General features: G+C 44.7%; 1 protein-coding gene across 14 annotated transcripts in view; it reads left to right on the top strand.

Annotated features, from left to right (window-relative positions):
- Positions 1-17883, top strand: part of Abca17 (ATP-binding cassette, sub-family A (ABC1), member 17) — an 87802-nt gene that overhangs the window by 20507 nt on the left and 49412 nt on the right. For 13 of the 14 annotated variants that reach the window (XR_001782084.2, XR_001782083.2, XM_030249868.1 and 10 more), the window contains 6 exons: positions 2764-3023; positions 3797-3913; positions 5079-5196; positions 10405-10578; positions 13224-13396; positions 14313-14438. Coding sequence is in view for 12 of the 14 variants with exons in the window: in XM_030249868.1 (XP_030105728.1) it covers positions 2764-3023; positions 3797-3913; positions 5079-5196; positions 10405-10578; positions 13224-13396; positions 14313-14438 (968 nt within the window). In the remaining 2 variants the exon portion in view is untranslated. The remainder of the gene's footprint in view (positions 1-2763; positions 3024-3796; positions 3914-5078; positions 5197-10404; positions 10579-13223; positions 13397-14312; positions 14439-17883) is intronic. The other variant, XM_017317536.2, reaches the window with a different exon arrangement.

The raw sequence follows: 17883 nt of genomic DNA, 5'->3' as shown, positions 1-17883 counted from the left end.
CAGCACAAAATAAATGGCAGGTTAGCCAGGTAGCAGTTACCTAGGCTTTAACATTCTCTCTAGGCCTTAACACATTTATCTTGTTTAAACATGCCTCATTCACTACCCAGTAAATACCCAATAAATTACTTCTTGTAATTTCTACTTTCCCTTAAATTTGATGATGGAGGAACATCGGCTATACGCACTGCTGCAGACCTCCCTCTCTGCCTGCCTGAGTCACTTTAAATATTCCACTCCTGCTTTGGGGGATATCTCCAGGCTCTGCCTCCAGAATTCCTGAACCTGGGGCTAGGGAGATGGTCCAGCTGGTGTAGTGCCGCTCCACAAGCTGAAAACCTGAGCTGAGTCCCCAGGGCTCCTGTGAAAAGCTGGGTGTGATGCCACGTTTATAATCTCAGCAATGGGAGGCAGAGGCCAGCTGATTCCTGGGGCTCCCTGGTCAGCCTAGCCTAATCATCTACCCCCAGTCCCAGCAAGAGACCCTGTCTCAAAAACAAGGTTTAGTGCTCTTCAGGGACAACACTAAAAGTTGGCCTCTATCTTCCACACACATGGGGACAGTGGCAGCAGTGGGGAATGGGAGTTCTGAACACATGGCCCCTGCATGACCCTGCTTGACCCCTGTGTTAGTTAAGGCTTCATTTGATCTTACTTGCTCTTTCTGAATCTTTAGGTCTCTCTTAAGTTCTAATTCCATCCACCTTGCCCACCCGCAACTGGGGTGGGTGGGTGGAGGGAATAGCGGCAGCTTCTTCCTTGAGATCTCATGGTCCTAGCTGGCTGTGCCAATCCCCACTCCTTCGTTTCCCTTTCTGGAGGAGGGAATACACATAGGACTTCTAGAGATGCCTCACCTGAGTTTAAGGCTACCTGCTTATCCTTAGCCAAATACGGAGGGGAAGTGCCCTTTCTCAGGAAACATCCTGTATGTACTCGATAATAAATACCACAGAGCCAGAGTGTGAAGGGACAAGGTGCTCTCTACCTTGGAAGATCCTTGTATAGAACATGCCTTGTCTTTTCTGCCAAAATTTGTTTTCTGCCAAAATTTGTTTTCTGCCAAAATTTGTTTTCTGCTGGGTAGTGGTGGCGCATGCCTTTAATCCCAGCACTTGGGAGGCAGAGGCAGGCAGATTTCTGAGTTCAAGGCCAGCCTGGTCTACAAAGTAAGTTCCAGGACAGTCAGGGCTACCCAGAGAAACCCTGCCTAGAAAAATGAAAACAAACAAACAAACAAACAAACACCCCAAAATCCCCCAACAGAATTTGTTTTCTGATCATTGCTCCATTCCCCGGCCCTCCAGAGGCCCCTCTCTATCCTCTATGGTGTTTGATGAGGTCTCTGGGAACATCTTTCTCATTTCCTGAGAAAGGGCACGTCCCCTCCCTATTTTGCTAAGGATAAGCAGGTAGCCTTAAACTCAGGAGGTAAGGCATTCCTAGAAGCTCCTATGTCCTACAGGACTCTGAAGCTGGCTTGTGACTCAGCATTCTCTGCAGGAAGCTCTGCTGGCTTTCTGAAACTTTCCAGCGTGAGTAAAGGAGTCTTCCTTAGTGACTGCTTTCTGCCATCTTGTCTGCTGTGGAAAGGAACATAACTGTATTTAACAGTGTAGATGTCCCCACCTGGCTCCCAGTTTCCTGGACCTGGCCACTCCATGACAGCCCCCAGCTCCCTCTCTGACACCTCTAGACTTGTGGAGAAGTCACAGCACACCACTGAAAGGCTCTTTCCTTCACACAGAGCAAACGATTCCTGAGTGAGGGCCCAGGAGCCAATTCTCACAGGAAGGATGCAAGCTCTCCAGTTCATTTTAGGTTTCTTGGATGCCCTATTTGTGAGAGGTTAAACATGGACACCAGTTAAACAACTAACTATTCTTCCAAAATTGAGGTATTGTCAACACCTCCCTATAGGATGACTGCACAATTGTCTTGAAGCCTTTGGCCTGCAGGCCAAACTGGAACCCAAGTCTCGGTACTCAAGTTCCTACCCTGATTCCACAAAATATCCTGTAATTGTTTACTGAAACACTCCTGCAAAACAAACAAGAGTATGTAGCATTAGCCAAGATGCTGTCCAAGTTATTAATAACCATCAGTTTGTCCTTCCCTTTCTCAGTTTGACAGATCTGGAGGTTTGCCCATATCTAGACAATGGGACATAGTGGTCATCTCTACTACAGGGATAACATCCCCCTACCTGAAGGCTGCTTGCCCTTGCTTGGAACTAGAGCAGATATCATTCCAGGGATCCTTGCTGTGCAATCTTTTTTATCGAAAGCTGGAACACCACTACACTGTTGAAAAGAGGGCTGCTTATGATAAGGACAGTGCTTGTAGCTTGCCAGCAAAATACAAGAATGTAATCCTTTCTTTATGCAGCAGTCAGCACAATCAGGAAGTCTGTGTCTTTCAAATGCATTGAGTTTAACCATCCTGTATGTACTGGATAATAAATACTGTAGAGTGGATGCTCTGTCCACAGAGCCAGAGTGCGAAGGGACAAGGTGTTCTCTACCTTGGAAGATCCTTGTATAGAACATGCCTTGTCTTTTCTGCCAGAATTTGTTTTCTGATCATTGCTTCATTCCCCAGCCCTCCAGAGTGGCCCCTCTCTGTCCTCCATGCTGTTTGATGAGGTCTCTGGGGACATCTTCTGGCTTCTGTCTTAACGACTAGCCAGGAGCCACCTGAATTTTCAGTCTTTTCAGTCTTCAATCTTTACTTTCTTACACCTGACACTCTGTTTTCTTGTAGGCTACAACAAAGAAGGCTTCCTGGCCATACAGCATGCCGTAGACAAAGCGATTATGCGGCACCATGCCCCCAAAGCAGCACTTAACATGTTCAAGGATCTCCACGTCTTGGTGCAGAGATTCCCATTTGGGCCCCATATCCAGGACCCATTCTTAGTGATCCTTCAGAATGAGTTCCCTCTGCTCCTCATGCTCAGCTTCATCTGTGTTGAGCTCATAATCACCAATTCCGTTTTGTCGGAGAAGGAGAGGAAACAGAAGGTAACTCTGTCCTCAAGTGCAGGGCTCTGGGGAGGCCGCTGTTGAAATGTCCTGAATAGGACCAAGGCCTGGGCAGGTGGGAGGAGCCTCTACCTCTCAGGTACAAATGAAGAACACTTTCTTATCTGTAGGAGGGAGTACCGTCTCTTGATACTGCACATACGCTTGCTTTTAGATTGCCCAGCCTAATAAGTCCTAGTAGGTCAGCACACCGCTGCTAACAGGGCAGGTGTGAAGAAAATGTTCGCATACAGGGAACTTGTATCCACAATTAACTCACCCCCATCTGTGGGAAGGCTGTTTGGAAGCATCTTCCGGGAAAACACAGCCTAAGAGGCTTTTGTGACCTCTGAGTTGGTCCCGAGGCTGTTGTCACTGCTCACGTTCCGTGCTCTTCTGGTCACACGACCTCCATGACTTCCTTTTCCTGCTTAGGTTTTCATTTCTTAGACGTGGTGTCCTTCTGCGGCCAGCAGTGAATGTCCTGAGCCCACTGTGTTTCCAGCTGACCGTGGACTCACGGTCCTTTTGCTTCTGCCTCCCAGGTTCTAGAAGCACACCTGGCCAACTGTCAGTCCCTGTTCTATTCCTTCACCATTTAGCTAGATCAGACTCCGTCAGCCTTAGTGGCTGACAGAGTCCAGGCACACACAGCCTGTCACCCGAATCTGCTGGATTGCGGTGACAGACTCTGAGACTAGAGACCCTAAGACATGCAACTGCACTGGTAACTAGTCTCCTGAGTCTAATCCCAGGCTCTCTTGCTTTTCTAGGAATATATGAGTATGATGGGAGTGGAGAGCTGGCTGCACTGGGTTGCTTGGTTCATCACGTTTTTCATTTCTGTCTCAATTACTGTTTCTGTTATGACCGTACTTTTTTGCACAAAGGTATGCTTTGTTCTTTAGAATATGGTGAGCCATGAATGGGTAGGAAAGAATAGGGTGTGGGGTGGGTCATACAGTTATTGATGAATGTGTAGAGGTTTTTGCTGAAACTCTGGGGAATTAAGCATTCTTCACCCTCTTTCATCTTCCCCTCTCCTGCCCCCTTTTTTCTTTTTTCTTTTGAGATAGAGGCTCACTATGGAGCTCTGGCTGGCATGGAATTCACTCTACAGACCAGACTGATCTTGAATTTATGTTAACCCTCAACTTTATCTCCAAAATGCTGGGGTTACCGCCTTGTACTGCCAAACCTAATCTAGTATTTAGGGACTTGAGGCTCACAAATTACTCTCCGCAGGCTTGAAAATATAAATTTCACACTGTACAATAGTTGAAAATACTTGCTAACATTATTTTACTTCAGTGTCACCATGGTTTTGTTTTTGTTTTTTTTTTGTTTGTTTGTTTGTTTGTTTGTTTTTTGAGACAGGGTTTCTCTGTATAGCCCTGGCTGTCCTGGAACTCACTCTGTAGTCCAGGCTGGCCTCGAACTCAGAAATCTATCTGACTCTGCCTCCCAAGTGCTGGGATTAAAGGCGTGCACCACCACCGCCCCAACACCATGGTTTTTTTTATGGTGTCAATAGAGTTTGATACTAACATTTGCCTGGGAACATTTACCAACCCACTACTTGGATGTATAAAAACTTACCTCCTGTTGTATCAGTGTGGTGAAAGGAAGGCAAGAAAACCCAGACTAAACAGGAAAATATTTCAGACAGAAGAAATAACCAGAGGGCATTAAAACAGAAGACACAAAGTAACAACAGGAACACTGAAGCTATCTGTCCTAGTGAAAGTGCCACAAATGAAACAAATGTATGCTGGCAGTGTAGCTCAGTGGTAGAACACATGACAAGGGTATAGAAGGCCTTTAGTGCAATGCCCAAGACACACCCCCCTGAGAAAAAAATATTCACATTAGGTCAAAAACTAAATCCAAACTTATTTTTCCCTGAAAAATATTCAGAACATAATTTATAAATGATAGCAGATGGTAGATCAGATGTCTGCCTTGAAAAAACTATAATTCTAAATTAAAAACAATCTTTTCTACAGTGTTTTATGGATATCTCATGTTTTCTTCACTTGTGTGGTTGTTTTGTAGATAAACAGAGTGGCTGTGTTCAGGAACAGTAACCCTACCCTGATATTTATTTTTCTAATGTGTTTTGCCATCGCCACAATTTTCTTTGCATTCATGATGAGCACATTCTTCCAAAGAGGTGAGTACTGATGTCATTTTCTCTAAGTACTGATGTCATTTTCTGTCGATGGATGTTAGTGACTTTTCTCTGAATGCTCTGTCTGCCATTTCCATGACTTACAGCAAAGGTATTTATTACTCCTCCATTGCCAAGTTTTCTCTTATATAGTTATCTCAGCAGTGGGAGAATTCTATTCCCTATTAAAGCCTTGTTAGAACACATGATGATATATATGTGCCCAAGACACACACACACGTATATATTACATAAGGAATGTGCGTTATAACAAAAAAAGGTAAAAGGAAGAGAAAATGAGCTCAGCAGCCCCCCAAAAGGGAGTGTTTATAAGAACCAGGAAGAAATGTGATACAAATGGGGCCGGAAGCTTATCATTTATATTTGCACGTTTTTATATCAAATAGCTCGCTCCAATATGTGACTCCTGGAAAATACTGGCCCTGCCAAGTGGAGAAGGACTGTGAAAGTTATGTGGGTCTAAACATTACCTCCTGGTTCCAGCCATTCCTCCGTGGCTTTATAGCAAGCACAGGAGGGGACTAGTCAAGTCAGGGAACTTAGAAGATACTCGTGGAAGGATGCCTGCAACTGGGACTGAGGGTTCTCAAGGTTGAAACCTTAAACACGAGGTCAAGCACAGTAAATAAGCAGACATAAGGTGACCAATGATGTCGGAAACACAAACCATAGTCAGAAGGAAGCAAAATGGGGGGCAAGGGACAAATGAAAGCAAAAGTAGATCATGTAACTTAACACTGGTAGATCATGTAACCTAACACTGGTAATTGCTGGTTTTTGACAATGGGGTCTTTTCAGCAAAGGATGCTGGAATAACTGGAAGTCGATCTTCAAAAGAATTGACCTCGAGAGCTACACACATCATACACACAAATTGACCATACTGATTGTAAATCTGAATGTAAGTGATAAGCCATATTAAAAGAAGATACAGGGAGGCTGGCTGAGTCGGGGAAATGCTTGCCGTGTGAGCATCACGACCCCCATTCAATCCCTCAGCCTCCATGAAAAAACCTGGGTACCGTACATTCCTAATCCACGCTGGGAGGAAGCAAACAAAAGCAACCCTGAGGCTTGCTCGGTGTTGGGTGAGTGAGAGACCCTTAGTTAAGAGACCCAGTGTCAGTCTCTGGCCTCCACATGCATACCCATGTAAATCCACATGAACACACACACGTATATGCATAAGAACATATAATAGATAAAGACAACATGAAGTCAGGAGGGGCGTGGGCTGAGCGTGTCCTTGTGGGAGCCGAGGGGATGGAGTGGGGGAGCCTGGGTATGATCAAAATATGCTAAATACACAAACGGAAATTTCAAAGAATAAATAGAAATATTCTTAAACACTAAGAGAAAACCTTCGTGATTTTGCATTATGCAAATGACGTCTGAGGACTCCAGAAATGCAGCCAATTAAAGATACAACTAGTAGCTGAACTTCAGAAAAATTTAAAACTTTTGAACCTTCAATGTTACCATGAAAAAAGTGCTGGTGCCAGGGGTGGTGGTTCATCTTTAATTCCAGCACTTGTGAGGCAGAGTCAGGCGGATCTCTGTGAGTTCAAGGTCAGCCTGATGTACAAAGCGAATTCCAAAACAGCCAGGGCTACACAGAGAAACCCTGTCTTGAAAAAAACCAAGCTAAACAGACAACAAACAAGGATTCCCCCCCCCCCACACACACACACCACCACCTTCTGTGCTAGCATGGCTATCGGATCATCTTTGTTTAGGGTTAGGCAGTGATGTTGATGAGACTTCACAGGTATAGCCTTTCTGAAATTTCTATAAGATGCACTCTCACAGAAGACTTCCTTTCCCTCTGGCTTTAATAATTTTTCTGCCCCCTCTCCCACTGTGACTCTTGAGCCTCAGGTGCAGGAGCTGGGTTGTAGATGTGCCAGTTGTGCCTGGCATCACATCATCTATTGTTCTCTTTATTTTGATTGGTTGTGGGTTTCTGTAATGGTCTCGATTTTGATGTTTCCTTGGATGAAGGGTGAGACTTACCTGTGTATGTAGAAAATCTGTATATATACAGTACCACCCCCCATGTGTGTGAATAAATATTTAGAATGAAGTTAGGAGTTATGATAGTTTAGCAAAGTGCCAGTTCTAAGTTCTCCTCTGTGATCCGTGACTTCACTAGCCCCGGGTAGGTGGCTAGGTTCCTGGAAACAGGCATAGTTTTCCTCTTGTTGAGTGGGCCTCTAACAAAGTTAGAGAGCTGAGGTTCCTGCCAAGGTATGTGTGCCACCACTGTCCCCTCAGCGCTAGTGTGTCACGCTGGCCATTGTTGCAGCCCATAGGCAGCATTGCTGTGTAGGAATATTGGTTTCTTTCTTCCTTTGGAAAATTTCATAGCACCTTCTGTTATCATTGAAAGCGAGTCAGTCCTCAGGTCAGGCCCAGCCTGGCTCCTCGGAGGCCATGTCCAAATGCATGATGTCTTTGGGAATAGGAACTCACTTTCAGTCTCAGGGAGGCAACCAAGGGCAGCATCCATGACCTACAGTGTTTTGGGAGTCTCCTGGACCATCCTGACCAACAATGCTGAAGGGACTACACATGCCTGGTGTGCTTCTGTTAGTCAGTCTATAGCTCTTGGGAGGAACCTTGTCAGCCCAGGTGGGAAATTTTCATTTAAGCTACATATGTACATGCAAACTTATATTATATGCAACATTAGGTAAATGGATAATAATGTGATTCTTTGTGACCATTTTAGGAATCTTTACTGTGATTTTATTCTCCTTTGTTCTACTTCTATAGTTATTTCTCTCTTCTCCTTGACTACCCCCCCTCCATTTTCCTGTTTCCCTCTTCAAATCACTTGTACCCTGCTCCCCCCTCTCCAATGCTGTCTTCACCATGAAGAACTTTGACTTTCCTGTTTCCTGCAGTTACTCTAGGTTGTTTGCTTGCATATGAAGACTTGAGCTGGGAGCCACAGATGAGAGAGAACACACGACATTTGCCTCTCTGGGTCTGGGTTTACCTCATTCAGTATGATCTGTTCAAGACTTCAATATTCTATGGCTTCTGGGCTGGAGAGATGACTCCGTGGTTAAGTGCACCACCTGCTCTTCCTGAAGCCCTGAGTTTAAATCCTAGCACCCACATGGCAGCTCACAACCGACTGTAACTCCTGTTCCATGGGACCCAACAACCCTCACACAGACACACAGGAAGTGTAAAAACACCAATGTACATAAAAAATACAAATAAGCAAATTATTATTTTTATTTTTTGGTTTTTTGAGACAGGGTTTCTCTGTATAGTCCTGGCTGTCCTGGAACTCACTCTGTAGACCAGGCTGGCCTCGAACTCAGAAATCCACCTGCCTCTGCCTTGCGAGTGCTGGGATTAAAGGCGTGCGCCACCACGCCCGGTTCGCAGATTATTTTTAAAAAGACAATTCCGTGACTTCACCTCCTTTATAGTTGAATAGTATTCCATAGTGCATGGGTAACACACTGTCGTTATCACTCTTTAGTTGAAGGACCTTCAGGTTGTTCCCATTTCCCAGCTATTGTGAATGGATGGCAGTGGACATGGCCGAGCAGGAAGCTGTGGAACATGTCCTCTGGGCATATGTGGATGAGCGGGTTAGCTGGGTCTGCTTGGGGGATTTATCTGTAGCTTTTTGATAGTTCTCTGCACAGATTTGAGAACAGCTGGATACGTTTGCAGTTGAATACACAATGAACGAGGTTCCCTTTGCCCCACATCCTTGGTACCAGTTTGTTGTAGTTGTCGATCTCTGCTCTTCTGACTGGGGTGAGATGAAATCTCAATGTTGTTTTGATTTTTATTTCTCTAATTTCTAGAAACAATCAACATTATCTTTAGGATATTGTTTAGTTTTTTTCCCTCTTTTGAGAACTCTCTGTTCAGATCTTAAGCCTCTTATTTGAGTGGGTCACTTGGGTTTTGTTTGTTTGTTTGTTTGTTTGTTTGTTTGTTTTTTGCCTGTTTTTGATATATTTACATGTTCTGGATATTAGTGGTCTGTCAGGTTTTATAGTTGGCGAGGACTCTCTCTCCTTCTGTGTGGCACTGGCTCTTCTTGCAGAGGACGGGTTTAGTTCCCAGTTCCCACATAGTGGCTCACAGCCATCTGTAACTCCAGCTCCAGGGATTCCAATGCCCTCTTCTTGTCTCTGTGGGTACCAAGCAGAGATTCAATACACACTCATATGCACACATGCACATAGAGGCAAAATACTCACATGCATAAATGAACATAAAAATTTTCAAGTATTTCTACAGAGATTATAGATTTACCTGACATATAAATTTATGGGAAGTTCTCAACAAGACACTGGGGAATCAAATCAAGCATATTAAAGGAATTAAACACCATGCCAAAAAGGATTTATCCCGAGAAATGTAAAATTTATTTATAATCCCAGCACTTTGGACACCAAGGCAGTGTAATTATCAGCCAATTTGGGCTACAGTGAGACTCTGTGTCAAAATAAGAATCTCAACAAAACTGTAACATGACTGAAAAGATGTCTGCTGGCCTTGGTCCCAGTAACCACAAGCTGATAAGGCTAAGGCAGAATTGTAGGTTCACGGTCAGCTTGGTCTATACCTGAACCACATAGCATAAACTTCTGAGTGGAAGAGGAGAGAAAAAGGAAAGGAGGGAGGGAGGAAAAGGGAGGGAAGGAGTGGGAATGAAGAACGAGAATGGTCCAACATAAGGAAAGCAGCCAGCATATCCACCACTGACAATGAAGGAAATATAAGTATACTGTCTTAGTTAGGGTTTTACTGCTGTGAACAGATACCATGACCAAGGCAACTCTTTTTTTTTTTTTTTTTTTTTTTTTTTTTTTTTTTTTGACTTTCGAGACAGGGTTTCTCTGTGTAGCCCTGGCTGTCCTGGAACTCACTTTGTAGACCAGGCTGGCCTCAAACTCAGAAATCTGCCCTGCCTCTGCCTCCCAAGTGCTGGGACTAAAAGGTGTGCGCCACCACACCTAGCAGCAACTTTCACGTTTAAAAATGCTGTGTTTCTTTCCATCCTTCACTAGTAAGAGTGCAAGTATAAAAAGAGATGGCCTCATTTCTGAAACACTGAACCTATCACAGAGATAGTTTTTTCTCTTGGCAGGAAACAAGGTTTCTGTGACAGTAAGTTACTGATGAGCCTTCCTCTCCCCTCTGACTCTGCAGCCCACGTAGGAACTGTGATAGGTGGCACTGTCTTCTTCTTCACTTATCTTCCCTACATGTACATCACTTTCAGCTACCACCAGAGGACTTACACCCAGAAGATACTCTCTTGCCTCTTCTCCAATGTTGCCATGGCAACGGGAGTCCGGTTCATATCTCTGTTTGAAGCAGAAGGTAAGATTCATCTTTCTCAAACTCTATTTAGGCTGCCTACATGCTTTGCAATGGACAAGGCTGCCCTCCATTTCCAAATACACATAATTGCCATGTTTATTTCATTTCATGTTCTGAGCATTTACATTACATTACATTACATTATAATTAGGGATGCTAAAGAGATATAGGGTGTGCTTCACAAACCTTACAGCATAAGCCGGGCAAGTGGTGTCACATGTCTTTAATTCCAGCACTTGCGAGGCTGATCTCTGGGTTTGAGGCCAGGCTGGTCCAGTGAGTTCTAGGACAGCCAAGGTTACATAGAAAAAGCTAAAACAAAAGCAAACAAACAAACAAAACCTTACAGCATAGACATGCATATGGGGAGGGAAACTAAAACATATTAAAGGAAGGAAATTGGACCCAAACATGTTGGCCTGGGCCTGTAGCCCCAGCTATCTGGAAGGCTAACGCAGGAAGATTACTGGAGCCCAGGAATTCCATCCAGGCTAGCTTGGGCAACAGAGTAGCTTTGTTTGGAAAAATGACTAAGAAATTATATACTTGTACAAGTCTATAGATATAAAATATATAACGTTATGATTAGAAGCTCAGAAAATGTTGTAAACTGTACTGATAATGTAGTTTTCCTATGTATTAGTCTTATTGCTTGTGGTGTCTCCTCTCTTACAGGTTTCTCTAGGGAATGGTATTAATCAGCCTTATGTTATTATGATGAAATAACTGAAATAATTAACTTGTAATGAGAAAGGCTTGTTTTGATTTATGAATCTGTAGATTCCAGTCAAAGATTAGGTGGCCTCCTTATGTTGGAACTCTGGGTATCCAGCACTTCATGAGAGAAGTACACAGCAAAGCAAGCTACCAGGAAGTGAACCAAAAAACAAAATTATCCAAGTCTTATATTCTGTTAGAACACCCCCCCCCATCACCTAAAGACCTCCTGCTAAGCCCCACCCCCACTAAGCTCCACCTCCTACTAAGCCCCACCTCCTGCTAAGCTCCACCTGCTGAAGTTTCTGCCAACTACCAATAGCATCTCCATGGGGACCAAACCTTTAACACAGTTAGTTTGCTTACCATCACCGTAGCAGATACCTGAGATCAGCCTTGAAAACACACAGCTCTGATTGTCGTAGAAGTTTTTATTCTTTGTTTATTCTTTGTTAGCCCCATAAATAACAAAATATCAACATTGAAATTAAGATGTGTAAGAAAAAGGGAAAGTCAGGTTAGAGTGAGAGAAGACACATCACCTTGAGTCAGCAAGCAGCTTATGTTCAGAATGTTTAAGGAACTCACTCACATCTCTAGAAACTTGCTCCTGTAATTTAGAATAATGAGGCAAAAACACCTGTCACTTCAGGGGAAAAAGAATATGCAGAAGGCTAATACACATATAGATGGCAGGAATCAAACCTTGAACCTCTGGAAAAGCAGCCAGTGCTCTTTGCTGCTGATCCATCTCTCCAGCCCCACAAAATTTATTTATAAAAGATACTAATATGCTCTCTTGCTCTCTCTTGCTCTTGCCTTCCTGTTCCCGCTCTCTCCCCATTCTCTCCCCACCCTCTTTTCACATGCTCATGGCTGGCCTCTGCTTCTCTTCTCTTCTCTTCTCTTCTCTTCTCTTCTCTTCTCTTCTCTTCTCTTCTCTTCTCTTCTCTTCTCTTCTCTTCTCTCTCTCTCTCTCTCTCTCTCTTCCTTTCTCTGCCTCTACTACCCTCTTGACTCCCCTCCCCGTGCCCTGAATAAACTCTATTCAACACTAAAAAAACAAAAACAAAGAAAAACCTAATATGTCAATAGTGGTGATAGAATGAAACCTTGAAAGGGCTGTGAGATGGCTTAGTGGTTAAAGCTGCTTACCTTCATGCCTGAGTGTATACGGTAGAAGGAAGGAGAGCTCTGACCTCCTTCCTGCAGTCTTCTGACCTCCATACAGATACCATGGTACACATGCACACATGCACACACTCACACCACATCCGTGCAAATGAGCAAAAGAATGAAAATGGAAATTAAAACATTCTCCATTAATTGGGCATGGTGGCATATGCCAGCAATCCCAGCTACTAGGGAGGCTGAGGCAGGAGGAATGACAGTTCATGGTCAGCCTCAGAAACCTAGAGAGACCTTGTCTATTAGACAAAAAGAGGGACAGACTGGGAATACAGTTCACTGGTAAAGTGCTTGCCTATTGTGTGTGAGTTCACTGGTCCAATCCCCGGTACTACTACAATAGATATTTTAAAAACCTCTGCAGTGGTTAGTATTGCTTTTAGACTTTGTTGGCGCTAGCATCAACTAAGGAACATGGTTTTGGGGAGTATTAGTTGCAGAAGGAAGGACCTCTACCCCCTGAGTGGGGAGCACACTCTAGCAGTGGCCTCAGTTCAATGACATTTGAGGAAAATGGAGGTGCCTTGTCCCCTCACCCTCTCACCCTGTTGGCAAGTGCGTTGTTGTTGTTGTTGCTGCTGCTACCATTCTTTGCTAACATCAGAACCCAACTTTGTTACCTTTCCAGTGTGGAGTGAAGACCTCAGCTCTCCAGAACTCCCCTAACCCCTATCTCTAGAGTAGAACTGCTGAATCTTGTAGACTGAGCAGACAGCCACTGTCTACCTTCTTTGGAACAGGCACAGGCATCCAATGGAGGAACATAGGCAGTGTCTGGGGAGACTTCAGCTTTGCTCAGGTGCTGGGGATGCTCTTGCTGGACTCCTTTTTGTACTGTCTGATAGCCTTTTTGGTGGAGTCTCTCTTCCCAAGAAAGTTTGGAATACCTAAGTCTTGGTACATCTTTGCCAAGGTAAGTTCTGATTCTGCTATTTTAGAGACATATGTTACATTTTTTTTTATATCTGTCATCTACGTTCCTCTGTCTCCCAATAATGTACTAATTAAGATCTCGGACACCAGTAAGTCTGTACCCTCGATTCACCTAACTATCACCCTGTAGTTGGCAGCGGAGCATAATTACCAGTGAGTCTCGGTTTCTCTGAACCTACCCCACATCTGACGCACTGGACGCACTGGACTCGAGGATGAAACAAGGAGGATCATTTCGTCCAGTGTATGCCTGTTGAATCCCAGGCCCTGCGTCATCCTACAGAACTCACCCCCTTGCTAACATCAGAACCCAATCTGCTAGAGTTCTCACATCCCGTTTCTCCACTGAGGCCTCTGTGATCACGGCAATGTGCCAATAGCAGTGCCACAGCTTTTCTAGACAACCCCAGAAATCCACAGACTACTTTTTCTTACAAATATGAGCTCCTTGTGCTTAGCTTCGCCTCGCCCGGTGGCCTGGAGATGTTTGCCTATGGGCCTAGTGAGGACCCTCTGCAGCATCTGCTCTGCCTTCTTTCTGAGAGTATGGAGAAGCAGGTAAATACTACACCAGCATCCCCATCCAGGTCACTCCCCCAAGACTACTGGTAAGGTGGCTTTCCAAGTGGAGTCAAGAGGCTGGAAATACAGCTGTTTCCTTAGCTCCTCTCTGAGGGCCTGCCAGGGATTATAGATGATCTAGAGTGAATCCATCAGGGATTATAGACAATCTGGAGTGAATCCATCATCGTGCTGGTTAATTTCTCCAGGTGCCATGAAATAATTGGTTCAGCAAATAAACTGCCTATGGGGCAGGGGTCTAATTCACCAAAATGTATCTCCTGGAAGAGAAAGATCACATGAACAGTTAGTGTGTAAGTTAACTTCTCGTGCAGAAGCCCGTTCCAGAGATACCGCCACTTTTGAATATTGGGGATCCTGAGAAACCGTCAAAAGGGAATTTCATGCAGGATGAGCCAACAAATCAGATGAACACAATTGAAATCCAACATCTGTATAAGGTATCGGCTTTCTAATTTCCTCTACAGGACTTGAGAAACAACCCTCTAAGCTTGTGTTTTGTTCAAACCGTGCTTATGTAGGACCCCCGATATGGGGACCCCTACTCTAGTCCAGGGACAGGGTGCACCCACGAACACACAAGAATCCTTCTTGATGCAATACACATGAGGGTGTTTATTGGCAGAGCTCTGGGCCGACCCATACCTCACACAGGAGGCAGGGGAGTCTCGAGAGCTAGGGGTTTTTATGGAAGAAAAAGGGATAGGGGTGCGAGGAATTTCAACAAAGGTATGGGATTGACTCATTCAAACATTAACAGAAAGATTACATGTTAGCAAAAGGGCATCACGACTTTGTTCCTGTGGGCTGGGGGCTTATCTTTGTTCACATAGCAACCAGTTGATGTATGACTTTACCCAGCAAGGGGCAATAGACAGAGGGGAGGTTCCGGCCATATGGTGTTGACTCAGACAAGATAGCCCTGCTTGTGTCCTTGCATTCCTTTTCATCTTTAAGGTCAAGCTGTTCTTAGGAATGTCTTAACAACAGCCTTGCCCTGACATTCATGCCTGGGCCTGTTCTGCTTCGTTCTCGGCTCCAGGCCGTGGGATCATAGACAACTTTTTTTTACATGAATCACAAGTTACAAAATCTCATTTTCCTTCACTTACAAGCTGCTCTGTGTAATTCAGAGAGTGTTTGTTTTTGTTTTTGTTTTGGTTTTGGTTTGGTTTGGTATCATCATCATCATCATCCAGTCTTTTTTTTTTTTTTTTTTTTTTTTTTTTTACAGACCAGTTGTGATTCTCCTCCAGGTCCACCCTCTGACAGTCCATCCCATTCTTCCCTCCCAACCCTCTTCCCGCCCCCCGGGGCCTTAAGTCTCTCCAGGGTTAGGTGCTTCTTCTCTCACTGAGGCCAGACCAGGCAGTCCTCAACTGTAATGTGGGGAGCGTCATAGCAGCTGGTGTATGCTGCCTGATTGGTGGCTCAGTGTCTGAGAGATTAGTTGAGATTTCTGGTCTTCCTATGAGCTCCTCCTCAGCTTCTTCCAGCCTTTCCCTAATTCATCCACAGGGGTCCCCAGCTTCTCTCCACTGGTTGGATGTAAGTATCTGCATCTGGCTCTCCTTATGTGACCCTATTCTCAAAACTGAGAAACACAACTTGAAATGCCCCGTTTCCTGTCATGAAGTTAAGTGGAAGGAAGACCTGTTGATGAGGTTTTCTCAGAAACAGCATCTTCTCAACCTCCACTGGAGACAGGCGAGAGTGCAGCCGTTTGATGGATGACTTGTATCCACTAAATCAAAATGTAAACCAGATCTCCCTATTAGCCTCCAAACCCAGGAGCAGGAAGCTGCTGTTCCATAGGTGCTTGCAGAGGCTTGCTTCACACAGAACCCTGTTTACTAAGGATTTCAGCCACAGGTATAGTCTCGGTGCTTACTGTGTCTACAGTGTGGCTGTCTGAAATCTCTGTTCTTCAATTATAAAAGAAAGCAGAGGGATACTCTGATCTTTGGTATTATGACTTTAAAACTCTAACTTGGCTGGATATGGTGGCACAAGCCTTCAGTCCCAGCACTTGGTAGGCAGAGGCACATGGATCTCTGTAAGTTTGAGATCTGCCTGGTCTACATAGGGAACTCAAGGCAGTCAGGGATATGTAGTTAAAGCTGTCTCAAAAAAAACAAAACAAAAATAAAAACAAAAACAACAAAACAGGACTGGAGAGATGGCTCAGCCATTAAGAGCACTGACTGTTCTTTCAGAGGTCCTGAGTTCAATTCCCAGCAACCACATGGTGGCTCACAACCATCTATAGGGGGATCTGATGCCCTCTTCAGATGACAGATGTTTATGCAGTAGAGCACTCATACTTTAAATAAGTAAAATTTTAGAAATTTGTATTTTTATACATATAAATAAATAAGCAAATAAACAAACCACTCAGCCTTGTGTTGCCTTCTACCTGGGGACAAATGGATCATGTCCTAGCCCAGGACACCCAGGAAATAGGTCCAGGTCCTCTATAAAATTAGTAGTTAGGAGCCTTCTAGCTCTCCTGTGTGTTCTCTCCTGTTCTCTCACTCTCTTCTACTGGCTCTGGCTCTCTCTTCATAATACGCAGTCTTGGGGCAGATGGGTCTGCATGATTTCAGCCAATCAGCAGAGCCAGCTCTCTGCTCTTTCTAATTGTGACAGATGTAATCATTGCTTCTCCCTGGACCATCCCTACCATGAGCTTTTAGGACTGCAGAATGGCTGGGGCCACTCATTGGTGGCAGAAGGCCGGGCGGGGTTCAAATGCTCCCTCTGGCGTGCCTTTCCTTCCCTTTGCCCTCTTCCCTCTACTTGCTTGCAGCAGGCTGCCTGTCATCCTTGTTCACAGTTGGGCCACACAGCACCCCTGCTGAAAAGGAGGCTGAAGTCAGAGGACAAGGCTGTGGAGACCAAATAGGTATAAGGAGTGAATAAACTCCTTCTGTAATACCCCGTTCTGGGCATCATCGGATGGCCTATAACAAGAGACATCTAAGTCCCAGTGACCCACAGTGAATGCCATATCTCAAGTCCAGCCCAATCCCAGGGGCCAACAGTGTTGTAATTCCATATACAACGTCCAGCCCAGATGCTATTAGATGGGTGAGATAGAGTCTGAATCAGACACTGAAGTGCAATGCCATCTCTGGTATGGCCTTACTCTTCTTTCGAAAGTTTATTTACTTATGTATTTTATGTGTATGAGTGCTTGCTGCAGGACCAGAGGAGGGTATTGGATCCCATTATAGATGGTTGTAAGCCACTGTCTTAGTTTTATTACTGTGAGGAGACACCATGACCAAGGCAACTCTTATAAAGGACAACATTTAATTGGGGCTGGCTTACAATCTCAGATGTTTATCATCATGGCAGGAAGGCATGGCAGCATGCAGGCAGGCATGGTGCAGGAGAAACGGAGAGTTCTGCACCTTGGTCCACAGGCAGCAGAAGGAGACTGTGTTACATTGATCAGATTTGAACATATGTGAGAACTCAAAGCCTGCCCCCCACTGTGACATACTTCCTCCAACAAGGCCACACTTACGATCTCTTCAGCTCCTCTTTCCTTACACTTAAAGCATGAATTTCTTCAACAATAAATGGCATTTAAAATTCTGGAGCTTTCTGAGCTGCAATCAGAAGACTCCGATGCTCCTCAGTTGCACACCCCCTGCTGAAGGACCAGGGCGCCCTTTCTCAGAGGCTGAGCTGAGTGAAAGGGGAAGGTCCACTTATGAGTGGAGAGAGGAACTCAATTCATGCCACAAGCCTTCCTACCTTGTGCTCCTAGGCCTTTGGTTCAGGTTTCCTAATACTGTTTCAAGACTGGAGAAGGGGTTCCCAGGCAGACTCCCCAGTAGCCCAAGGCTGTAGAGTTATGAAAGGAAGGACTCCCCT

This window comes from Mus musculus, chromosome 17, assembly GCF_000001635.26.
Source record: "Mus musculus strain C57BL/6J chromosome 17, GRCm38.p6 C57BL/6J".
NCBI lineage: Eukaryota > Metazoa > Chordata > Mammalia > Rodentia > Muridae > Mus > Mus musculus.
The sequence above is the reverse complement of the archived record's forward strand: the minus strand, read 5'-3'. Positions and strand labels throughout refer to the sequence as shown.